This window comes from Narcine bancroftii, chromosome 5 (assembly GCF_036971445.1).
Source record: "Narcine bancroftii isolate sNarBan1 chromosome 5, sNarBan1.hap1, whole genome shotgun sequence".
In the NCBI taxonomy this organism is placed as follows: Eukaryota; Metazoa; Chordata; class Chondrichthyes; order Torpediniformes; family Narcinidae; genus Narcine; species Narcine bancroftii.
In genome coordinates, this window is record NC_091473.1 from 117,545,190 (window position 1) to 117,572,556 (window position 27,367).

Here is a 27,367-nt window from a genome sequence, read left to right on the forward strand (position 1 = left end):
TTAAGCTTGACCTCTTATTTTATGTAGCACCTTAACTGACCTTTCTCAAGAAGAGATATTTAGAACCAAGACTTGGGAAATGGGTAAACATCCAATACATTTTTGCACGGTACCTACTATAATCGTCTAATACCACAAGTGCATTTGTGCTGTTGCAGAGTTAAGTTTCAGATTTTTGGTCCTGAGGTTTGATTTTAACAATCCAGATTTTAGAATAGCAGAAGTGGAAGTTAAATTCAATTTTTAATCTGAATTTAAAAGAAATAAATAAATCATTGACGTGTGCCTCCAAACTAACCAGTGTGATTGAGTCTTGAAATGGCCTAATGAACCACTCAGTTCAATTAAGCATGGGCGATAAATGTTCAGGATACTTAGAAGAAGCTGAAAATAAAATTATAGAAAACTATTAATGTTAAAATAAGCTGCATTCTGAGCTGTGAGTTTATTGAATTATAGTGTAGGGAATTTACTATTTTATTTGTGACATGAGTACTAAATTGTTCATAATGTTTGCACAAATGGCATAAATCACCTGAGCCATATTTCAAAACTATTAATCTCTGCAGTTTTGGCGTGGTTATTAAAGAGGTGACAAACTTCTTTTGGTCCTTTCGATCAATGCTTGTTTCCCCATCAGTTTATATTGGGGTTAATTTTAGTGATTTTAACATGCAAAGTAAATGCACAAGCCTGAAAATTGGATTTCACTTTGAGAGTTCAGATATATGCAATTTAAAACTTACTTGGACCCATTATAAAAAGTTTGCATCTTGGACTGGTGTCACTAGGGGGATGCAGATTGCACCGGGTGACACCATAAAAAGGGTAACACTGTCTATAAAATTCTTTTGCAGTGTTTCAGCAGAAATTTTTATTTAATAAAAACATCCCTGTAGTGCATTATAACAACAAAAACATTTTTCGTAAACCTAGCTTGCATTCATCAATATACCTACAAGGCTAAAACTCTGTTAATTTACTCTTTGAACCTTCAAATGCACTTTGGACAGAGTCCAACTCCCCTCCGGCGCACCCTCCCACACTCCCCCAAGCTCAGTGCCACCCCCCCCCCCCCCCCCCCCCCCGGCTGAACACTGCCGACATACAAGGAATGCATACCTATTTCTTTTACACTCAGTCAATTTTCTCCAAGTCAAAGGTATCACTTGGTCCCAGCTATGTCTGGCTTTTTGTTGGATATGTGGAACAATCTATGCTGTAAGCCAACATAGGCAAAGCGCAGCATTTCTGCTTCCGTTTTATTGATTACTATATTGCCTCCTTGTACTCATGATGACCTCATCAACTTTATTCATTTCGTGGCCAACTTTCACCCTGACCTCATTCATAGTCCATCTCCCTCCCCTTTTTCCATCTCGAGTCAAACTATCTATGGAGATCATATATGATTCTATTAGCCCCCCAGGTTGTTGCGACCACACCTCTTCCCATCCTGTCTCTTGTAAAGAATCTATTCCTTTTACTCAATTCCTCTGTTTCTACTGTATCTGCTCCTAGGCTGAGGCTGCCATTCCAAGTCACCTCTTATGTTCTCCTCCATCAGAAAATGTGGCTTCCTCTTTACTATCATTAACTCAGCTCTCATCCATGGCCCCTTTATTTCCCACACAGTTGCCCTGGCCCCTCCCCCACCCCTGAGGTGAAACTAGGACAGGGTTTACCTCATACTTACCTACTATCGCACAAGTCTCTGCATCCAACATATAATTCTAAACAATTTCTGGTACAACCACCAGACGCATCTTCCCCTTCCCTCTCAGCTTTCTGCAGGAATCACTCTCTCTCTGTGGCTCCCTCTTCAACTCGTCCCTTCCCACCAATAGCCCCACTGGTATCTACCCTTGTAACCACAAAGTGTTCTACACTTCTACTTACACTTTTCTCCCTCATCATACTTCAACTTAAATCTAGACCCTCCAGATTTAAAATCCTCTGCCCATGGGAAAACACTGTGAGCATTCACCTTGTCCATGCCTCTCATGATTTTATGTACCTCACTCCTCTGCTTTCTGGACTTCAGGCCTATCTAGTTTCTCCTTATAACTTGGGCTCTTCAGCTCGAGTCATATCTTTTTGAATCCTTTCTGCACCCTTTGGAGCTCATGGATCAAATTTCTAGGCTGAAGGAGTGTAGATGTGGCATTGCTTCAAGTAGTAAATAGCAAAGCCTGTCATTACAAAGATTATATAGAGGCTGCAGTAACTTTTGGTCTTCAAATAGTTTCCTGGGACACTCAATAAACCACTTGGTAACATTTACTTTTTGCTCCTCTGCACAACGTAATCTATCACGGTAATTTGTAATAATGAATATAACCACAGAAATACTGCAATACAGATGGTTTTTAAAAACTAGTGTTCGTTGGAAGTTTGTGGCAATAGTACTCATGTAAAAAGGGAAGCCCAACATCTGAGGATTCTGGTGCACCTACAGATAATTGCGTGGAAGTAAAGCAAAACATTGAGAGCAACTCCTTTTTTTTGCCCCAACATAAGGTGCCAGCTTAGGGAGGAAAAATTAAAGACCCAATTTTTTGCATCTTATTTCAGTTAGGGTATGTGAATTACAGTTTAATTTTTTTTTTGAAAAGTAAACATTTTGATAATTTTAAATTTAGTTATACAGCATGGTAATAGGCCCTCCTGGCCTCCAAGCCAGTGTTGCCCAAGTAAACCAATTAACCTACAAACCTTGTATGTTTTCTGGAGAGTGGGAGGAAACCCATGCAGGTCATGGGGAGAATGTACACATTCCTTACAGACTGAACTGGATTTGAACCCGGATTGCTGGCGCTGTTATAGCGTTGCATTAATCACCTCGCTAACTGTGCTGCCAACCATATTTGTCACCATCCAATTAGAAATGTCAGTCACTAAACACATGGCAATTAAACGGAGCATTATCGAACAGTGGAATTAACATTGCTATTTTTTTTAGTGAAAAGTCCAATGGTAAATAGTTTTTTTTGTATAAAGTTGTGTTTTCAAGCCATGCAGAAACTTGTTTGTGGTTTCCAATCTTCAAAGAGCTCAAACAAATAAGAATGAAACTTTGATTAGCCGTATCCAGTGCTTATTTTTTGGCAATTCATTGCCATGTTAAAGTGGCCACTTTCACCTCTATTCCTGTATTTATAAAGTTGCTAAATATGTTTTGAGCTTTGCTGTTGGAAATTATTTACTGTACATATAAATAATTCTATTATCTTTCATTGTAAGAAGCTGGGGAAAAAAATCCAGCAATTTATTTGGTTCATCTCTATTTATGCTCCAAGTCTTAATGTTTCTTCCCTTCTTTCTGCCTATAACATTTTTTTAATTCATTTCATTTGTCTCTCTTTTTCTACTCACTTGTGTACCTCCTATTTTCTATATTTGTTGCTGACTGCATTTCCTTTTGTATATACCATTCCATCTCAATTCTGCATCATGGCCAAAATAAATGATGCAAAACAAAATGACAGATGACGGGCAGAGTTTGGAAGTAGAACGTTGGTGACTAGTAGAATAGTGACGCCACGTGAGGTTAACCCCAAGTGTTGCTTCCTAAGGAATTTTGACCAGAGGTGCAGTGGAGAACACTTGGGACATCATATTGATGCTTCTAACAGTGAATGACTGAGTGAATGAGTTGATCAAGCTTGCACCAGGGTTTGGAGGTGGATTTTTTTCTGCTTTGACTACTGGACCTGAAACCAACAGGATCCACTCTATGTAGGAACTAGAATTGGGGATGGTCATTTGTACCTTCATGATTGCACTTCAGTGAGATCATGACTGCTCTTTTGCCTTGGAGCCACTTCTCTGAACAAAGACCTTTGATCTCTGATTCCTTGGTGTTAGATCAGACTAGCGTGTATTCTGATAAAATGGTCAAGCTGTGCTGTGGAGATCAGTTCAGTATTTCATCTAGGGGAGGATGATTGGATTTGTAGTACTGAATGTGTCTCTCTCTTCTTGATCAGTGTTCGAGACTATAACAAGTCTACTTTTGTATTTCTACAAACGTCTCCAGGTGGGGGATGAAAAAAAAATTATAAATACTCTGTGCTTAAGCTCGGATCAATCCTGGTCGGGTTGATTACCAGGAAATAATGGCAAAAATGCCATGGTCATACAGAGCAGTTGTGGCCAGGGTGATGAGTCCTTTATGACGTTGGCTGCCTTCCTGAGTCATTGGCTCACCCAGATCTCTTCAATGGATGGGTGGTCAGAGCTTGTCATGGACCTGGATATGTTCGTGATCTTCTGTGGACTTCTGCATTCCTGAGCACTTGAATCCCCAAACCAGCCCACAGTGCAAACAGTTCGTACACTTTTAAAAATTTGATTGGATGACGAGCCAAATCTTGTGTAGACTTCTTGAAAAGTTGCTTCTTTGGTGTACTTACTTCGCCGCTGCCTCGATGCGCTGGTTTCAGGAGAGGGTCTTCTGAAGAACTTCAAGGAACTTTGAGGTTTTAACACCCTCCACCCCTCCCTCAGCCCCCTCCCTCCACCTTCCTAAAATCAAAAAATAAGTTCCATGGTCTAGGACCTAGATGATCTTGAGAGAAAGATTTTTATTCTGACACTCAACTAGATTCTCGTTCTCCTTGCTGCATTCTAATGATCATTTCCAGTAATTCTATCAATGATGTTAGTGCCATCAGTGAATTCGTAGATTGAGTTGGCAACAGCTGGCACTGTGATTTGCTCTCGAGGATCTAGTTGCCTAGGGACAAACAGATTCCCAGATTCCTTAGTTTGGACATGAGTTTTGCCAATATGAGCGCTGAGGTGCAGTCAATAAACAGCAGCCTGACATGGGTGAGGAGCCAGAACACTGAGGAAGGTGAGTCCACTGAGTCAGTATGGGTGGAAATCAGAAATGGGAAGGGAGCAATCACTGTGCCGGGAGTAGTCTATAGGCCCTCAAATAGTCTCCCGGACACTGAAGATCAGATGAGCAGGCAGATTTTAGAATGGTTCAGGAAATACAGGATCGTAGTCATGGGAGATTTTAACTTCACTAATATTGACTGGGACCTCCTGACTGCAAAGGGGATAGATGGGGCTGAATTTGTTAGGTGTGTTCAAGAAGGATTCTTGGCACAGTATGTGGAAAGGCTGACAAGAGGAGAGGCCATACTGGATCTGTTGCTGGGTAACGAACCAGGTCAAGTGGTAGACCTCTTGGTGGGGGAGCACTTTGGTGAAAGTGATCACAACTCCCTCAGCTTCAGTATAGCTATGGAAAAAGACAAACTCAGGCTAAATAGGAGAGTGATAAACTGGGGAAGAACTAATTATGAAAGGATCAGGCAGGAAATAGGGAATATTAATTGGAAAGAGATGTTCAGGGGGGCAGCACAGAAGTAATGTGGAGGACCAATTGAGCTGGGTTCAGGTCAGGTTGTGCCACTAGGACAAGGAAAAAAATGGTAGGAAAAGGGAACCGTGGATGACGAAATAGGTAAGGCGACTTTAGAGAGGAAGAAGCAAGTCTATGTTAGATATAGAAAGCAAGGAGCAGATAGGGCTCATGAGAAATATATAGAAGCCAGGAAGGAACTTAAGAGGAAATTAGGAGAGCTTGAAGGGGGCATGAAAAAGCCTTGGCAGGTAGGATTAAGGATAACCCCAAGGTGTTCTATGTGTATGTAAAAAAAAAATAGATGATGAAAATGAAGGTAGGACTACTAAAAGACAAGAGGTAACATGTGCCTAAAAGTGGAGGAGGTAAGGGAGATCCTGAATGAATACTTTGCATCAGTATTTACAAGAGAAAAGGACCTTGATCAGGATAAAGTCGAAATAGAGCAGAACTACGTGCTGAACAATGTTGTGATTATGGAAGAGGAAGTGTTAGATCTTCTAAATAACATCAAGATTGATAAATCCCTGGATATACCCTAGGTTGCTGAGGGAGGCAAGAGAAGAAATTGTGGGAGTATTAGCTATGGTCTTTGAATCCTCCTTGACTACAGGGGAGGTGCTAGAGGATTGGAAAATGGCAAATGTAGTCCCTTTGTTTAAAAAAAGGTAATGAGAATCATGGAAATTATAGACTGGTGAGTCTTGTATCTGTGGTGTGCAAACTATTGGAAAGGATTCTTAAGGATAAGATCTACAAGCATTTGAAGAGGTATAATTTACTCAAGAATAGTCAGCGTGGCTTTGTAGAGGGAAGGTCGTGCCTCATGAGCCTAATTGAGTTCTTTGAGGAAGTGATGAAAGAAATTGATGAGGGTAGGGCGGTAGATGTGGTCTATATGGATTTCAGTAAGTCATTTGACAAGGTCCCCCATGAGAGACTCATCTGGAAGGTCAAGAAGCATTGGGATCAGTGGACCCTCAGCTGTCTGGATAAAAAAAATTGGTTTGCAGGAAGAAGACAGAGAGTAATGGTGGAAGGGAGGTACTCTGCATGGAGGCCAGTAACTAGTGGAGTGTCACAGGGATCAGTTCTCAGTCCTTTGCTCTTCATAATTTTTATAAATGATCTGGATGATGATACAGAAGGTTGGATGAGTAAGTTTGCGGATGACACAAAGATTAGAGGAATCGTAGATGCAGCTAAAGGTTGCAAGAGAACATAGACAGGATGAAGTGTTGGACAAAAAAATAGCAAATGGAGTTCAATTCGGACAAGTGTGAGGTGATGCATTTTGGCAGGACAAGTTGAAAAGCTGAGGACAGGGTTAATGTTTGGTTAATTAAGAGTGTGAATAAACCGAAGGATCTTGGGGTTCATGTCCGTACATCCCTCAGGGTAGTTGCTCAGGTTAATAGGATAGTTAAAAAAAGCCAATGGGATTCTGGGCTTCATTAATAAGGGGATTGTGTGCAAGAATAGAGAAGTCATGATGTAGCTTTATAAGTCTCTGGTGACTCCATTGTGTCCAGTTCTGGTTGCCTTGTTATAGGAAGAATGTGGAGTCTATGGAAAGGGTGCAGAGGAGATTTACCAGGATGTTGCCTGGATTGGAAGAAATGTCTTATGAGGGAGGGTTCGCAAAGCTGGGACTTTTCTCTTTGGAGCATAGAGGATGAGAGAGGACTTGATCGAGGTCTACAAAATTATGAGAGGCATAGATAGGTTGGGCAGCCAATACCTGTTTTCTAGGGTGGGAATAACAACCACTAGAGGACATACATATAAGATTAAGGGAGGGAAATATGGGGGGGATAACAGGGGTAAGTTTTTTTTTTAAACAGTTGTTGAGGCCTGGAATGCCTTGCTAGGAGTGATAGTAGAAGCTGAAACATTAGGGGCCTTTAAAAGAATATTAGATAAAATGGATACCATTACATGGATGAAAGGAGAGGGTTAGAGGATAGGGAGGGTTTCGCACTTTTATATGATTTGGCACAGCATGGAGGGCCGAAGGGCATGTACAGTGCTGTAGTGTTTTAATGTTTAATGTTTTTTTTAAAAATCTGCAGCTGTTGGGTTCAAGTACAATATAGAACACAGAGTGGAGGGTCATTGAGATGGCCTTGTTATGGCGATAGACAAATTGAAGTAGGTCCAGATCCTTCCTGAGATGGGAGTGATATGCTCCATAACCAACCCCTCAAAGCACTTCATCATGGAGATTTTGGTGGGGACTTCTGGCCACTGGAGTAAGTGGGTGAAGATATCTTCAGCCAGTGGGCTCACAGGTGTTATGGACATGGCCAGATACACCAACGAAGATGGTCACTTGACAATGATGTTAATTACTGCAATTTTCCAAAATTGCAAAGAGTAATTTGATTTTAGATTCCTGCTTGCACTTTTTTCAATGTGGTGGATCATCACCTCTAGTATTTGCCAAAGCCCTTTCCTGCTCATGGTGTCAAAGGCTTTGGTGAGGTCAACAAAGATGTTGTAGAGTCCTTTGTTTTGTTCTCTGCACTTTTCTTGGAGCTGTCTGAGGGCAAAGACCATGTCAGCAGTTCCTCTGTTTGCGCGAAAGCCACACTGTGATTCTGGGAGGACATTTTCGGCGACACTAGGTATTAGTCTATTAAGGAGAATCCTAGCGAAGATTTTGCCTGCAATGGAGAGCAGCGTGATTCCCCTATAGTGTGAGCAGTCTGATTTCTCGCCTTTGTTTTTGTACAGGGTGATGATGATGGCATCACGAAGGTCCTGAGGCAGCTTTCCTTGGTCCCAGCAGAGCATGAAAAACTCATGCAGTTGGGTATGCAGAGCTTTGCCGCCAGCCTTCCAGACCTCTGGGTGGGATTCCATCCATACCTGCTGCTTTGCCACTTTTCAATTGTTCAATTGCCTTATATGTCTCTTCCCGGGTAAGGACCACATCCAGCTCTAGACTCAAGGGTTGTTGAGGGAGCTGGAGCAGGGCGGATTCTTGGACTGAGCGGTTGTCACTGAAAAGAGATTGGAACTGTTCTGACCATCGATTGAGGATGGAGATCTTGTCGCTGAGGAGGACTTCGCCGTCTGAGCTGCGCGGAGGGCTTTGGACGGGGTGAGGGGCCTTACACAGCCTTTAGTGTCTCATAAAAACCGCTGAAGTCGCCAATGTCCAACGCTGGTGGAAGCGTTCTAGGAGCCGTAGGTGGTGCCGGTAGAGGACCCATGATTCGGAGCCGAACAGGAGCGTGGGTATGACAACGGCTCTGTATACGCTTATCTTTGTGAGGTTTTTCAGTTGGTTGTTTTTCCCAAGATCGTGTTATATGGCGAGCTCTCCACTGGCCACCATGACAGAGGTGCACCAAAGAAAAGGTACAAGGACTGCCTAAAGAAATCTCTTGATGCCTGCCACATTGACCACCGCCAGTGGGCTGATAACGCCTCAAACCGTGCATCTTGGCGCCTCACAGTTTGGCGGGCAGCAACCTCCTTTGAAGAAGACCGCAGAGCCCACCTCACTGACAAAAGGCAAAGGAGGAAAAACCCAACACCCAACCCCAACCAACCAATTTTCCCTTGCAACCGCTGCAATCGTGTCTGCCTGTCCCGCATCGGACTTGTCAGCCACAAACGAGCCTGCAGCTGACGTGGACTTTTTATCCCCTCCATAAATCTTCGTCCGCGAAGCCAAGCCAAAGAATATATATATATATATATATATATATATATATATATACATTCGTTTAAGAGATTAAAATCTGATTTCTTTGTAAACACATGATCACTCATCTTGTATTCCTCAAGGAATAGCCTTTATTTTTCTATCTTGTGTGTGTTTATCTTGAGTGCAATTTATTGTTTATCATTATTTAGTTAGCTACTCATGTATTTAAGACATCCTTAGCCTCAGGTGACGTGCCAGAGGATGGGAGGAAAGCTAATGTTGCTTTGTTGTTTTTAAAAAAAAAAATCCTGAGGGAAAATCAAGAAAATTATAGACCAGTTTGCCTGACAGCAGTAGTGGGTGAGTTGTTGGAAGATATAAAAGACTGGATTCTTTGCCAGGGACTGATGCAGATTCAATTTTCCGATTTATTGTCAGAATACATACATAATATATACTACCTTGACATTCATTTTACTGTGGGCGAGACAGAATTACCACTTATTGGTAGCAAAAAGAACCGTACTCAACGTACATGTGTAAATAAAAAAACATGTAAACAAGCTGTGCAATACAGAGAGAAAATAATCAATAAAGTTCAAAAGTAAGGGTCCTTAAATGAGTCCATGACTGAGTTTATTATTGAAGAGTCTGGTGGATGTTTCTGAACCTGATGGTGCAAGTCCTGGGGCACCTATACCTTTTTCCTGATGGTATCAGCGAGGAGAGAGCATGTGCTGGATGGTATGTATCCTTGATGATTGCTGCTACTCTCTGACTGCATCATTCCCGATAGATGTTCTTGATGGTGGGGAAGGTTCTGCCTGTGATATCCTGGGCTGTGTCCACCACCTTTTGCAGGGCTTTGCACTCAGGGATATTGCAGGACCATGATGCAACTGGTCAGCACACTTTTCACCACACATCTGTCGAAATTTGCCAGGGTTTCCAATGTCATATCAAACCTCTGAAAATTCCTGAGGAAGTAGAGGCACTGAATGCTTTGTTCTCGATGTCATTAGTGTGTTGAGTCCAGGAAATATCTTCCGTGATAGTGACTCCCAAGAACTTTGCTGTACCTCTGATCGCTGGATCGTAAACCTCTATTTTACCCTTCCTGAAGTCAACAATCAGCTCCTTCGTTTTGGTGACATTGAATGCAGGGTTGATATTGGTGCACCATTCAGTCAAGATTTCAATCTCCCTCCTGCCGCTTATAAAACCCATTACCATGGTATCCTTAGTGAATTTGCAGATGGTGTTATTGTTGTTCTGAGTGACACAGACAAAGGTGTATAGCAAGTAGAGCAGGGGACTAAGAACTCAGCCCCTAGATTCTCCGGTACTGACGGAGATTGTGGAAGAAATGGAAAACAGGATTGCCTCTTTGACTGGAGGCCTGTGACCAGCAGTGTGCGTCTGGGATCAGAGGTGCTAGGTCCATTGTTATTTGTCATCCATAGCAATGAACTGGCTGATGATGTGGTAAATTGGAAGCTTGGAGATAACATTAAGATTGGGGTTGTAGTGGGGAATGACAAAAATGCTCAAAGCTTGCAACGTAATCTAGACTAGCTGGAAAAATGTGCTATAAAATAGCAGCTGGAATTTAATCTGGACAAGTGTGAGGTATTGAACTCGGGGAGGACAAAACAGTGTAGGACTAATAATGGTGAATGGTTGGGGATTGCAGAGTGTGGCTGGATAGAGGGCTTCATTAATAAGGGGATTGTGTGCAAGAATAGAGAAGTCATGATGCCTTGCTGGGGCTCAACACCATTCTCTGCAGCTAGATTGTGGACTTCTTGACGGAAAGACCACAGTCTATTGTAAAATGGTGTGAGAAGAGCAACCTGAGTCTCAATGTGAACAAGACAAAGGAGATAATGGTGGACTTCAAGAGGATGAAGGTTGACCTTTCTCCACTGGGCATCAACAGTTCTGTCGTGAAGAGTGAAGACCACAAAGTTCTTTGCTGTGCATATAAAGGATGACCTATCTTGGATCCACAGCACCATCTCATTAGTCAGGAAGGTGCAGCACCTGCACTGGAGGCTGAGGAGGGCAAGGCTCCCAGCACCCATCTTGGCAAACTTTTATAGGATCACAACTGAGAGTGTCCTGTCTGGCTGAATCATTTAGCCGCTTTCACACTTGCAAGCGGTCCCAAGAATTAATGGCCAATTGGCCTAAAAAGGGTTTAGTGTGAAAGGAACATCTTCTCAATGCCAGTGTGATATGACATCATCTCACTGAGATGACATCACTGGGGACAACCCCTAGTACAATCCCTGGAGTCTACAGACACTGGCTTTGCAATCTGGCAAGTGCAGAACGGGCAATTGCATTCTGGGATAGAAATGACCCAAGTTTTTCTGTGAGTGCAGGAACATGAAGGAAGAAAAGATTAAAATGAAAGTATAATCTTTGCAGTGGGAAAATTGCCGTGGGAGAGAGAGAGAGGGGAAACAAATAGCAATACATAGCAATAGCAGACAATTTTTAAGAAGCATGGGAATGGTCATAGCACTATAGCAGATAATTTATAAAGCTATGGGGGGGGGGGGAAAGCGGTGGCGAATCTGACTTCCCAGAATGCCATTTGGCAGAGAAACCCCTTCATGAGTGCTCCATGCATGAAGCCGTCCATACAGAACGACACTCTGGGAGGGAAGGATCGCAATTCCTTTTTCTCCTACAGTATTTATAAATTGTGTGCGATAGCGCAACTAACTTTCCCACTGTTTAAAATTTGTCCTCTATTGCTATTTCTGACTAGCACTTTCCCACAGTGTCTTATAAAGGTTTATATAGGCCACCAAAACAATAACAGAAGCTGAAGGACTCATACTGTGCTGTACATAAAACTTAATTATGTTATAATTAGGCATAATTAATTTTGTTCAAATATAAGATCATAATATATTGATCAGATTTAGGGCAGGTCCACCATCACTCCATGTGTCATGATGTCACTGGTAGAAGGTAGAACAGTTCTAACCCTGGGGATGGCTCCTTGTGAATGTGAACGTGTGCAGCGTCCCAGTTAAGAGTAGTCAAGTGTGAACGGCAAAAACGCCATTCCTATCCCAGGACGATGTAGTGGGACACAAGTGTAAAAGGGGCTATTGTGCTGTAGAGTAGCTCCAAAGCATCGGACTGGAAGTCTCTACAGAGACTTTATTTAAGTAGGGCTAAAGGAATTATAGAAGATCTTTTCCATCCAGCACCCCGTATCTTTAACCCACTGCTATCAGGAATGAGGTATAGGAGCATCAAAATCAGGACTGCCAGGCTGGGGAATAGCTTCTTCCTGCAGGCAGTAGGGCTGATGAACAGTATCTTGTAACCGTGTAAATCATCTCAGATATTTCTATATATTTATTTTGATAACTTATGTAATCATTATATACTGTGCATTGTGTGTACACCATAATCTGGAGAGATGCTATTTCATCAGGCTGTGTATGTTAATAGACTTGAACAGGGCTTGGAGAATACAGGTACAGTAATTGCTTGTACTTGGAGTGAATAGGAAGTTTTTTTTTCTGACCAATTAAGGCAAAAACCTCATTGAAGACCATCTATATTTGCTGTCAGTTGGGGAGAGTTTCATATTTGATGGAAGGTACATGAAAAGAGGCCAGTCTCGCTAAAACATGAGTCTCCCAGTTGGTGCTGAGCGACTTGGAAATGTGTGCAAAATTGCTCGACTCCATGTTAAGGCTATTTTCACAACACAGCGTCTTGTTTGTAGATGTGTTAATTACTTTGAAACATTATTTCTTACACAGAAGCATGCATTATCCTTCCATACATACCTATGTCTTTCTGCACTCTCTCTCTCTCTCTCTCTCTCTCTCTCTCTCTCTCTCTCTCTCTCTCTCTCGTATCCTTTTTAACATATCTGTATTGCAGCAGCCAGAGCCACTTGCAGTGTGGTCTCACCAATGATTTCTGCAATGGCAAACTTGCCTCATTGCTTTAGCTCAATATTGGCTCTTTAGTACCTGCCGTCAACTTTAAATTTGACTTTGTGCTAACCAACATCATTGCCACATATTCTAACATTCATTGGAACCATCCTTTTCTTCATCCAACCCTTCCCTTTCATTTTTTTCAGGTTTTGTTTTAACATAGGCCAGAACAGTACAGACCTTTGCACCCACAATGTTGTACTGACCAAAATAAACCCCACCCTTCCTTCCCTCAGCCAATAACCTGCTCTCACAACACCCCACCACCCCCTGTTCCTGGTATAACTGTTTTGATAGAGCAAAGCAGGCTATTAATGCATCAGACAGATCTAGCAAAGAATAGCTGAACCAATTTGCCTCATATAAAATCAACTTCATAAAGAACAAAACAAAATATTTAGCAAATTGATTTGTTGCTGATAAAATGACTCCATCTGCTCAATTTTAATTGACGTTTCAGCATTTTACAATGCCTCGTGTCTTGCAGCTTTTGAAAAGGCTTTGATAAATGTGGACTAATGTATACTCGGTTTCTGTGGTATTTATACAGTAAAGTGAAGTAGTATCTTTCTCATTCAATCCATTAGTAAAATGTATTTTCGTATGTGCCTGCTATCAGAATTGTATGCAATCAGTATGTTATTGGACACTTGTTATGCACTTGCACATGTTTAAAAAGCAGCATGCAGCAGATTTTCATGTATGTTGTTCATGCAGAAATATAATGATGTTAAGCATCTTGCCAATAGCACGGGGTGAAATGAAAAGCAGGATCCTTTCGTATCACCAGAAATAGCTCAATTGTTTTTTTTTATTTTCTGTGTACTTACAACATTGAATAAATTATCAGTTAATCAGACCACGGCATCAACAAGCAGAGTGAATTCTGGTTCAGAACATTTCACACATGAAAATGAACTTCAAGAAGTTATTTTAAAAAAAACTTTGCTTAATCCCTCCACAATATGACAGAAAAATTTGATCTGATGTGAGGGGTGGAAGCAAAGGTTTATACAGTATTTTTTCTTTGGCACTGTCTTCTCTATTGAAAGTCTGAAGTAATCAACGTTACAATTTTTAAATCCTCCTTCACATTGTAAATGTTTTTTAGTCGGTTACCCAATATTTCTTCCATTTATTTGTTCATAGGATATGGAAATTACTAGCTTGGCCAGCGCTGCCCATCTGCAATTAATTCCTTACCAAATGAGCCAGGAGGCCATTTCAAATGGCAAATAAGATTCAATTGCACCAACATGGTACAGTAAAATTCCTGGTTTCTGGAATTATAGCATTTGGCAACCCAACCAAGCGGGGGTTTGATTAATTAATTAGATAGCAATAAATAAGAACAAATAAAAATTTAGCGGCATGCACTGCTTACAACAGCTGTTTGAATAAAGTTGCAATAAAGTCACGTTTGAATAAAATGGCGGCACCCAGGATGAAGAGCCGGCGACTCTCCCAAAGTATCTCCCAATCCCTGCCATGTAAGAGTCTTTATTAGTATTAAGTATATGGTAAGGGTTTATCTATAAACTTGGGGGGAGGGGTTTTAATTATGACGGTGGCACAGTTAGTGTAGCAGTTAGCGCAACGTTGCTATCGCACCAGTGACTTGAATCTAATTGTTACAATTTAAGGGAACTACCTGATTAAAGTGAACCCTACATAATTAAGGTCTACAATACTGATTTATTTGAAAGTACATTTTGCACTGTTGTTTTGTCTTTTAAGCTGTTTATTTTTAATGCGTGGGTTTGGTTGGGCATTGTAAGAGTGCATCTCAGTCAACCGGTAAATTTTCATATCCGCTATCTGCAATCCCCTTGAGTGCCGGATACGGAGATTTTACTCTACTAATATTTGACAGTGTGGGTCCAATGCGTAAAGCAAATGATTTAATAATTTGTCACTATTAGACCAAGAATAGTGGCAGGTATTACGTAAATTTCCTGGTAGATGAATGTAATGCCCATTGGCCACAAATACCATCAAAAAGCTTCTTAGTCAGGATTAGTGTGATGCTTAATTATTGTTGGTGTGCTATGATGTGTGAAGTTCTCTTTACCAAAAGTTCCACCGCAGACAATTTCAGTACGGACTCGCATCCCTCAAGGCTGCGTTGTTGCACAAACACGCTTCATCGTTTCTCATTGCAATGCTGTATCTTGCTTCCAATCAGCTTCTTGCTAGAGTCGCATGAAAGTAATTTACAAGCATGGAAATTGTTCATCTTGCATCATCACCCCATTTTCAAAATTACACAAGCCCCTTTCACACTTGCAGGTGATCCCTGGAATTAACCGCCAATTGGCCTTTAAGGTGTCTAGTGCGAAAGGAAAATCAGCTCAACGTCGGCATCAGATGATGTTATCTCACTCCAGGGATTGATGGCCTCGACCCCTAGTACAATCCCCGGCATCTGCAGACCCCAGCGTTGCAATCAGGCTAGTGTTAAATGGGCAATTGCATTGTAGGATTGCAATAACCCTGCGTGAGTGAAGGAACGTGAAGGAAGAAAAGATTAAAATGAAGGTATAAACTTTGCCATGGAGAAATCGCAATAGCGGACAATTTTTGACAAGTTGTTAGCTCTATAGTGCACAATTTATAAACACCATGGGGATAAAAGCAATGGTGGACCTCATTTCCCAGAATGCCACATGCCAGAGAAACCCCTCCATGAATGCTCCTTGCATGCAGCTGGGCATACAGCCCTTTGTCTGATGCATGGAATTCTGGGAGGGAATGTCCGCCATCACTTTTTCCCCATGGTATTTATAAATTATACACGATAGTGCTGCCAACTTTCCCACGCTGTATAAATTGTGCACACTAGTGCTACCGACTTTCCCGCGCTGTATAAATTGTGCGCTATAATGCTACAAACTTTCCCACCCCATTTAAAAATTGTCCGCAATTCCTATTTATTGCTAGCACTTTCGTCCCTTATAAAGGTTTATATAGGTCAGCTCAACAACAACAGGGGCTGAAGAGCTCGTACTGTGCTGCATGTAAAGCTTAATTATGTTATAATTAGGCATGATTAACTTCGTTGAAATATAAGATCATAATACATTGATCAGGATTTGGGGCAGGTTCACCATCACTCGATGTGTCATGTTGTCACCGGTAGAAGGTAGAACAGTCCTATCCCTGGGGATGGCTTCTTGCAAGTGTGAAAGCGTTCCGTGTCCCAGTTAGGAGTGAAAAACCAAACCCCCATTCCTATCCCAGGACACTGAACAGCCAATTTTATGGGATGCAAGTATGAAAGGGGCTACTGATGCAAGTGAAAAAACAAAGGTAGCATTTTGGGTCAGAGGTCATCAACCTGAAGTGTTAACACTTTCTCTTTCCACAGATGCTATCTAACCTGCTGTAGGTTTCCAGAATTTTCTATATTTATTTTGTGTTTCTCACAGCTGCAGTTTTTGATTGTCAGCAAAGATGTGCAATATTTCCCTCCATTTGGCATTTATCAATTGTCAGTAACCTGGCTTCAATCCTGACCTCAGGTGATGTCCGAATTTGCATGGGTTTCCTCCAGGTGTTCTAGTTCTTCTTGCTCCATTAAGAGGTGTGGGTCATTAAGTTTATTGGCCACAGTAAATTGCTCCAGTGTATAGGTGAACAATAGAATATGTGTGAATAGATAGGAATAGGAATGTTGGGAGAAGAAAATGGGGTTAATATTGGGTTAGTGTCAAAAGATGCTTGATGGTTGGCATTGATTCTGTGAACCTAAGGGCCTAATTCCATTGTGTACGACTTGAGGAAAATGGTGGGGTTTTGCCCTCAGCTCATCTGCTATCAAACTTCTGGATATTCTTTGCTTAAAAAATGAAAACAATTGTTTAAAAAATTAGTTACTTGGAAAGAAACAAGCGTGAAAGGGCATGAAAACTTATAAACAAATCTAAGCTAACTTGGTGAAATCAAATAAAAACCTTTGTTCATTTTCATCCTTGCAGCTAGTTTTTAGGATTGATTTCAATGGGAATGCTATACTTGCACCAGATTATCCTGGCACAGGTTTAATAGATGGATTTACCAGCTGAGAACTAGGAGATCTGTGGAAGTTCACCCTGTCCTTTGTGATTCATGAGAGGTTGAATGAGGTATTACTGAATTCCTGGAGCGTGCATTCTGTTGAATGCTTGGCTGTGTCACAGCCACCTCTGGGGAAATAGCCAGTTATGGGCATGTCGGCACTTAGATGCATCATATTTCAGCATAAAGTTTGTTCCATAGTCATATTGGTTGCACAACATTGCAAATAGACTGTGGAGTGAGACAAAATTATGTTATGTGCACAAATCACAAAAGATTCACTTTATCAAACCTTTTGCAAAGTGTAAGTAAAGTTCGGAACGAGGACAGGATTGGAGAGTAGGAATTACATCTGGTTCCGTCGGTGTAATGGCCATAAAATAGGCACAGATTTTGATGATTAATATTTTAAGTACTTGAAATTGCCAAAATTATCTGGCGACAGATTGGGTGACATTCTTTTCAGATTCATGTTGGAAAGAACTAAATGTCTGCATTTGGTGTTTGTGAATTAAGGGAATGGCAACTGCTTTCAGCCCTGTGATTGTAATTGTTCTTTCTTAAATAAGAACATAAGAAATAGGAACAGGAGTACGACATCCATCTGTCCAACCTGCACCACTATTCAATGAGATAATGGCTGATCTGATCTCTACCCTACGGCTCATCTCCACCTACTTGCCTTTTCCCCACAACCTTTAATTTCCCCTACTATGTAAAAATCTATCCAACCTTGTCTTAAATGTATTTACTGAGATAGCCTCCACTGCATATACATGTTCTCTGGGACGTAGGCAAGAAAGGGTGTCTTTGTCCAGCTCTAATCCCTTCTTAACACTATTGCTGACCTGCATTCTGGATCATCTCCTCCAATAATCGTCTTTAGCTTAACCGGGCGACACAGTTTGTGTAGCAGTTAGCTCTACGCTGTTTCAGCGCCAGTGATAGGGGCCGGGATTCCTAACCTGCACTGCCTAAGAAGCTTACGCGTTCTCCCCATGTATGGGTTGAAATTTTCCTGAGAGCTCCAGTTTCCTCCCACCGTTCGAAACGTACTGGGGGTATAGGTCATTTGGGTGTAATTGGGTGGCATGGGCTGAAAGGGCCTGTTACCATGCTGCATGTCTAAATTTAAATTTTTTAAAAAATGTAAAATTTAGTTTCTCCCCATACTTCAGTTATTTATCTTGAGGAACAAGGCCCAGTTGTCTGCAGTCTTCCTGTTTTTGATGAGCCATGCTACTCTGTCATCACCTTTCCAGCCTAAATTGATATTTCTGAGGTTCTACCAGATGCACCTTGATTATTAAGAGAGAAAATTTCTGTGTAGTGTATTTTTCTCATATGATGAGAAGCAATTGTACTTTGCAGATTGTAAGGTAAAGAGCAATTGGAAGATGACATTTCAAAAAAGGGAAGGAAGAATTTGAGGTTCAAAATCAAAGCAGAAATTCTTATTTGATTTCCCCTGGCAAGGTGTCTCACAAGGGTGCAGTGGCTAAAAATTGATGACACGGCATCATGGTTTGAAAGACGGATGGTGATAATAATTAAACTTCCTTGTAAATTGTTCTCCTATAAAAGAAGAAAGGAACTAGAAATACAGGTGCATAACCTTTTATTCGAGATCGGACACATGCCATTGTTCAGAATCTTCTGGATTTCGGAATCATTTTGATTTCTGTCTCTTTAAGCAAATGCCTCGCATCTAGCCTCTGGCTGTCTGGTCTGTTGCCACCCCAACACCCCCCCCCCCCCAGGCTGGTGCCAGACTATTCTTCATCCTATTGCCAGGTTGAACACGAGTGGGGGAGGGGGAATGTTGACATGTGCTGTACAAGAAGCTCTCAATGAGTATGTCATTCAGGTGGAGGTTGGCCAAAAAAATGGTCAGCATCGGCTGCTCGGAGCCAGCTACCAAGCGGGGCAGAAGGCCGAACGCGAGGTACAGAGCTGCAGGAGGAGCAGGCCGGTGGTGCCAAGCCCAGGTGGTTTTCAGACACTCCACCAGCTCATAGGGCCAGCCCTCAGGCACATCCGGCGACACAGCACCGACCGTCGCCTTCCCCCTTCTAACTCCCGACACGGCAGCAGGGATGCAGTGCTGCTGAGTCTGGAGTTTACAGAGTGCCACACTGGATCGTGGCAATGCCTCATTGCAGGAGCAATGGCGGTCTTCGTTACCCATCTCTCTGCCAGAGTGGTTCCAGCTGGGTGGGCATTATGGGTAAGGAAGACAGCCATTGCTCCCGCATTGAACCAGCCGCCACCTGATTCTCTCCCACCGGGTGCTGGGAACCAAGAATCTGCTGAAGGTAAGAGAGAGTGCCCACGAGGGCGGGGCCAGGGACGACAGGGACTGAGGAGGGGGTCTCCCTCTGAAAATGGAGAATCTATTATGGAAAATTATGTATAATGTCATCTACCCAAAAAATGCCTGTTTATGGAATTCCAAATAAAAGATGAGGCACCTGTATGTAGAAAGACACTGTCAACTGCCTTGTTAGTTAATCCTTAAAAGTTTAAGAAACCCAGTGGCATTGAGTCTAACTTTTCAGTTAGGATAGCTAAAGTAAAGTGCTGGACATTAAGATATTGAAAGACCAGTCCCAGCTGAATAACAAAACAGACTGGTGACAATGGGACACAGTGGTGGGAATGAGTTACGGCATTGCATAGCATTTTCATTGGTGATTAGTTGAAGAGAGTTCCATTGCAACGTTGCCTCTGGTGTTAATCGATATACTTTTCTCTCCCTGCCAGGGTTTCATCTAAGTGGAACTGTGACTGAACCAGGGACCCAGTCAGAACCTGAAATGATCTACAAAGTAGCCATCAGTTTTGACCGCTGCAAGATAACCTCCGTAACGTGTGGCTGTGGCAACAAAGACATTTTTTACTGCGCCCATGTGGTGGCACTTTCTCTATACAGAATAAGAAAGGCTGATCAGGTCAAACTGCGTCTTCCCATCTCTGAGACACTTTTCCAAATGAACAGAGACCAGCTTCAGAAATTTATTCAATATTTGATCACAGCTCACCACACAGAAGTACTTCCCACAGCACAGAAATTGGCAGATGAAATCCTATCGTCCAATTCGGAGATCAACCAAGTACATGGTAACTATTGTAAGGGTCCTTTCCCCTCCCCCATTAATGGATGCCATTGTATTGTGATGTGTTGATATTGTGTTGTCCATTTAATCCCATGGGCAGGGCATATGCAGCATCAGGCCTCTGTTCTCCATACTTAATCTGATTGCGTCTAAGTACAATTACTGATGCATGCAAAAAGTATACAAGACAGGAAGAAGATTGAAAGAGCTGATTTGAATTTCTAAAGAAGAAAACAGTATATCGGGAAATACATTTCTGTTAACTTTGCACCATGTACAGCTTACTTTCCGCAAGTATTACTTCATTACTCCATGTTATATATAACATGAATTGAATTGTTGCAATTTGATTCATTCTTGTTATCATTAATTAAAAGTGTAATCAGAATATAACATTTCAGGTTTAATTTGCCAATTTTCACTCCTCTCCAAGACATTGATTCCTTGCTGAGGTATAGCTCCACAAACACTTATCGCCTTGTATCTTGAGAAGGACTGTGCACCAGTGGCTTTATGGTGTTGGATGGAATTTGACTGCGAACATTGCAAAGCCCAAGAAGACTGTCATAGAATGCAAATTGCACACGGTAGCATTGATTCTACTAAGATAAACCTGGTTTGGATCCTGACCACCAGAAGAGTCCAATCTTTGTGTCAATGTTTAACTGGTATAGTTCTGAATGCACAAAATAGTGACAGACCCGTTGCTTGAGGCCTATTGCACTTCAGTCTTTTTTTGATAAGATGGAATAATTCCAAAATGGATTTAAAAATTATTTTGTATGTACCATTGAGCCTTTCTTTATATTGGTGAAGTATTACAAAATTCTATTAGTTTTAATTATATAATCTGATGCATATAGTAGGATCACAAGATACAGGAGCAGAAGTAGGGCCTTCAGCCCATCAAGTCTGCTCTGCCATTCTATCACGAGCTGATCCCAATCAGTCCCACTCCCTGGCCTTCTCCCCGTAACCCTTGATGCCCTGTCTCAACAAATACATGCCGATCTCAGCCTTAAGTACACCCAGTGACCTCTCTTCCACATCCATCTCTTTAAAAGTGGGAAAATGTTAATGTTTTAACAGCAATTTCCTCTCTTCTGTTTATTTTCAAGGGAGTTGTCGGTCTGAGGGGAAATGTTGCTTTGCAGAGATAAAAACATTAAGAACTTGGCCAGTCTTGCGTGCTTCTTGGAGGAAGCCTGAAAGACAGAGCTCTTTGATGCCATGGATTTGTGGTTGAGGTTCCTTCAAAGCTATTTCACACAGACTTTAAAATTACTGTACAGATGAACCTGAGCATGGTATCAACCCAGAAGCTATAAATGATGACTCACTAGCTGTTATTTGCATCCCTTCAATTGCAGGCTTTGTTTTTTTAAGGTCACAAAGCTGTATCAATACTTTAACAAAGCAAAGATTCCCAATGTCAGAACTTTTGGGAAATAACAGGCTTGAAACAAATAATTCAGTAAAAAGAATGAGAATTATTGTAATTCTACAGCAAGTTATTTTGCACAAGAAAAGTCTACACGAAGTCATTTTGAACCTGGTAGTTCAATTGTTACCTTGTAACAATATCCTGTTTAAAAAATAACTCCAATGTCATCTAACAAGAGATTTTTTTATTGTATGGTATCAGATTTGAAACCAACACGGAAAAGCTCCCAAGTTCTATTTTGCTAAACACACTAATTAGAATTCTAAATTGATACAGACAAAAATTTTCTCCCATGGCCTCCACTTTTCTATCTTATTTATTCTAAGTTCAGTAAAATTTGGACACATATTTTAGAATGGTTTCTTGACCAATTTCATCAGACTTTTGTGTTGCTGTAACATTTGCTGCTAGCGGGTCCGGGGAGAGAAATGGACAGTGGATGCTTTGGATCAAGACCATGCACGTGGACTCCAGAAGAGGGGTCTCGGCCCAAAACCTTAACTGTCCATTTCCTTCCACAGATGCTAACTGATCTGCAGACTTCCTCCAATTGCTCTTTTTTTTTTCTTTTGCTCCAAATTCTTGTCTCTTGTGCCTTATGTAAGAAAGTTCTGTCTGATTTCTGCATGGCCGTTGACTTTTACTATTCATGATGCCCATCTACTGAGAACAAATGGATTTCATGAGAATGTATTGAAACTGGTGGGGGTATGGGGCTGATACTGCTGGATGACACTGTAGCTAATAAAGAGGTGATCATATTAGATTGTGCAGGGTAGCTTAATGCATTTGTCATTATAGGTGTCAAAAATCATGAGCTTATCTGTAGGAGTAGCTGATGGCTTTTGACATCCTGCATACCAATCCCGGATATCATGTAGGTGAAGGGAACCAGTGAAAGGTGCAAAAGTCTGTTGTGATGAGAGAAGTCTGCTTCATAAGTGTTCCATTTTGCTGAATGATTTTGTATTTGCAAAGGTGAGGATAAAAAAATAAAGAAGTATGTTATCAATTCTGCACTAAGAGTCTGGGTTGAACTCCAGTGTCTAAGGCAGTGTTTTTCAACCTTTTTACCCTTGTGGAACCTAGTTTTCATGTCTCAGGGAACCCCTGCATAAGATTTATTATATACCATTATTAATATCTATCTGTTTTATATTTTTATCATAGTTCATGTGGCAAACATTATATTCTTTTTTCGGATAACTTGTTTAAGGGAAAAAATGACCCCCTTTTGTCAAATTTATTGGCAGTGCAAAAAAAATCATTCTGCTCATTGAGACCACACAGCGAGGTTTTCATTCTCAAAAACAATCTGTAAACACACACACAAAAAATAAACATAAATAACCAATATCACATATGTATAACACATATAAACAGAACGAAAAAAGATAACTATTACGATAACTTATCGTTTATTGACAATGTTGAAAAGGCAGAAGATCAATCAAGATACAATGTCCTACGAACAAATATATGGGCCAAGGAAATGTTATTTTCAAAGCTGATTTAGAGAGTGAAATTTGCTCCTCTAATGCGAAACCTGTGCTTGTCTTTTGCTACACAAATACTTCTAACTGAAAGGAGACTATATCTGTCTTTACTGTTGATACTTGTTAAATAAGAAAAGTCTTGCTCACACATGTAAGAGGTTGAAAACTGCAGCAATGCATTTATTGCTTTCCTATGAATGGTTGGTTAAAGAAAACAAACAAATAAAGCTGCAGCAAATAAAGGTGAACAGAGTGAGTCACTTGATGATACCTGTACACGAATCTGTCCACTAACCAGTGAAGGCGGTTTCACACTGGCGCCATATAGACATCGCTAAATGCATCCCCTATGATTATTATAATTTTAAATAATATAAGAAGTTGAAGCCTTTATTATAATAACCAAGGTTTTTTCCAACAGTATGCCTTCCATGTATAGTATAATTACGAATATAAAGTTAAACAAAAATTACTCAAAAATGCATTATCCTATTTATCACTGTTTCTCGTGGAACCCCTAGCGACCTCTTGCGGAACCCTAGGGTTCCGGGGAACACTGGTTGAGAAACACTGGTCTAAGGTATATGTATAGCCCATTGTATTATCCCTTCAAGACTTCAGAAATTTATCCTTTGTGTCCTTCCTACTGAATGTAACAAGCCTATTTCTGCAGCAGAATCTAGCCCGAAAGAATACCGCATGAAAATTGAATTTATTGCATCAAGCTGACTTGGGCCCAAATCTAAATAACAATCGTTTGTTCTCCTGCACATTGTTGTACCTGGTTTACTAGTTTTCTGATGATTGGAAAGAAACCTCATTGTACAGTTCATGTTCAATCTGTTCACATTCAAAAACAATGATCACACCAAGAACATTGTCCTGATTTCCTTACTGTCGTATCTTTTGAACATCTCTTATCCCCTGATTATATTGCCTTTCTCATTGCTGTTTAAGTCCCTCACTGAATATCACAACTTTTAAAGTAGATGCAACTCCCAGTTTAGCAGTTCTGGGTGTAATGGGGGAGCAGTTACTGTTAAGAATAGCAAAACTGACAGGGCTATCATGTTTTCCACTGGAAGATAATCCAATATATTAATAAATTTTAGACATGTCGTTTGTGGGAATATTTCACAAGAGGACTGATTGGTTTACATGATTCACAGAGGATTTTGAATTTAGTTGGCTAATTTTGAATGAGGAGTAATGGCAGAAATGTTTACATTTACCTGTGGTTACATTTGCCATTTCATGCTTGTCATAAATATTAGAACAATGTGCTTATTTTCCCTGCTAGTTACATATTTTAGCCAAATGAGCTTAATGGATTGCAGGGTATATTGTCACTTCTTCAGTGTACTTGATGTATTTTTAATTCTGCTTCTTTTTGACTTCACGCAGTCCACCGATGGTATGGTTCAAAATTGAATATCTTTAACCTTGGGTTTTTCCAATGTTAACAGCGATGTGTTCAAATTAGAAAGAGCCTAATGCAGCATTTTGGTGTGATACATGTATTCGATAGTTCTCATGCACTGTGCATCATTCACATCTCAATATTGAAAGCAATGAATGCATGCATATGCGTGAAAGAAAAAAAATACTGATCACTTACAAATTTTCCTTGTTACTGTGGGGCACAGTAAAACTTTCTGCATTTGCAAAGGCTAATTGTAATCAGTGACTGTAAAATCACAATAAACTTTTCCCCACTTCAGTCAAGCTAAAAATTTCCGATATTGTTTTTTTTCTTTCACATGTTTAAAATATAGACTCAGCTCAAAATGGCGAATAGAACCGGCAAGATTAAGCAGTTTTTACAAATCATTCTATTCTCTTCTTATTAAGTGAATATAGTGCACAGCACAGTTAGAAATTTTATCAATATATACTGCATGAAGAAATAATAAAAACATTGGGTTTTCTTTTCATCTTCTTCACATTTATCTTTTAGATAATGGAAAAATCTGGAAGCAGACAACATGACCATTTTTCTGTAGTGATGCCAGTGACACTTTTTGCTAATTGAGAATCTACCACTTAACACATATGATGTGCATTCAGCTGCAAACAAATCTCCGGTCTGCGGGCCTGGGGACTGCCCATTAGTGTTTCTGAAGTTAAAATGAGGGCAAGTAATTATTTACAAAAATGGGAAACTGCTGGGGTCATTGAATTATTAATCCTCTGCCTGCATTTGCTTCAGGAAATTCCCAAGCCAAGACAACAGTTGAGTATAACGCAGCATCAAAAGTACACTCTGGCGTCAATTTTTAACCTTGAGCGAGTGCTGGTGATCGGGTTAATGTGACACTGAAGGGAAGCCACAACTATCCTGCCTCCACCTAATGTCAACCCCCACATCTTGCCTTGATCCCCATCCCTCAAAGGAAGACAAAGGCTTGACTGTCAGGGTTTCCAGTCTTCAGCCTGATTCTCTTCAGTTGGGAATCTAAACACCTTTGCTATTTGAGCTCCAGTTAAAAGTCTTGACATCAATTGCATCACTTTTCAAGAATTGGCACACCTATCCTCAAATCCTGGATGATTACAAAGTTATTACAATCAATAACAAGTAGGATATGGCAGATTTGGCCCGAAACATGGACAATATACATGTCTCCAATGGACAGAGAAAAGACTGGCTGATTTCTTTCAGCATTTCGGTGCGTTTTTATAGAAATGCACACACAGGCTCGGAAAAAACGCGTGATCTCACAGAAACACAATCTTGAGGGTAAAATCTCTCTTTCTCTCTCCCTCTCTCTCTCTCTCTCTCTCTCTCTCTCACTCTCTCTCTCTCTCTCTCTCTCTCTCTCTCCCTCCCTCTTCCTCTGTCAACTAATAGTAAACTATTTCAGCTTTTGTAAGAAAACCCTCTCCCTGCTGCTGGAGATGATGTTCAGTTTAGGCTCCTTGTTATAAAATTTAACCATAATTAAAAACCTTCACAGAGCTAACCACTTCATTTCCATGCCCTACTGCCATACTAATAAGTCTGTCCATGGTCTCGTGTATTGTCAGGCTGAGGCCATCCACAAATTGAAGGAACAAAACCTTGCGTACTGTAAATTGTTATATGGTATTCTGACTCAGCAGTCTCCAACCAGATGGCTTCAATATTTACCTCCATTTTCCATTCAACCAACCCCCCCCCAACTCTGCGCTCTCTCTTTCCCTATCTTTCTGACTCCCCTCCTCCAGCTCCCCAGTCCTTTCCCTTCTCCTATTAGAGGGATATCTTTCTCAGTCCACTGCCCTCTCCCCATCAAGGAAAGGGAGGCCGATGATGGGATGAAAGTGGAGATGGTTAGTACCTTCAGATTTCTGGTCATTCACATATCGGAGGACCTCTCTTTGAATTAGCACATTGAGGAAATTGTGAAGAAGTCACTCCAATGCCTCTTTCTTTTTTCCTAAAGATTCTGAGGAAATTTGGCACGTCATCAAATTTCTACAGGTATACTGGTTCTGGTTGCTCACACCTACCCTGAAGAAGTTCTCTGTTCAAATGGTGGCATCACAGCCTAGTTTGATTATGCAGAAGGTAGCAAATATAACAAAGTCTATCACAGGCTTTGATCTTCCATCCATTGAAGACATGTGAGATGCTGCCTCAAGAAAGTAGCCAACATCATAAAGCATCCCTTATCACCTCTTCTCATTGCTACCTTCGAGAAATAGGTGCAGAAGCCTGAAGTTCAGCAGCTCTAGGTTAAAATCCATCAAGCTCCTGAACTTCCCTTACTACCCTAATGATAAACTACACCAGCACCACAAAAGACCTGTCTGTGTTTTTGAATTACATTACTGTAATTATGAATATTTATTATCTATCTTTTATATTTTTCTGTAGAGTAATTTAATGTATACTACTGAAGTGTTCTTCCCCCCCACAAAGTACTTGTTTTTCTATAAGTAAGAATTTTAGTGCATATGTACATTGTACTTGTGTGTATGACAATAAACTCATTATTATCACAGTAAATAAGACATGTGACATTTATTTCTCAGGTTATGAGCCTTGCTGGTTCACCATTTGCAGGGAAACTTGGTAGTGTTGATTTCTCATGACAGTCATTTTTGTGGTAGGTTAGAGGTCTGGAGCTGCTCCTGAGGGTCCAGGACTTCATGCTGTAGGCTGAAAGTACACTGCATCCACTGGGCACTGGTGATAAAGGGAGTAAAAGCTCAGTGGGGTGGCTTTATTAACAGCCCACCAAATAGTAAAGCTAAT

At 40.9% G+C, this 27,367-nt stretch overlaps 1 protein-coding gene across 1 annotated transcript in view; it reads left to right on the forward strand.

Annotated features, from left to right (window-relative positions):
* zswim5 (zinc finger, SWIM-type containing 5) overlaps positions 1 to 27,367 on the forward strand; it is a 335,357-nt gene that overhangs the window by 158,651 nt on the left and 149,339 nt on the right. Inside the window, exon 2 of the mRNA XM_069938867.1 lies at positions 19,835 to 20,191. Within this exon, the coding sequence (XP_069794968.1) occupies positions 19,835 to 20,191 (357 nt within the window). The remainder of the gene's footprint in view (positions 1 to 19,834; positions 20,192 to 27,367) is intronic.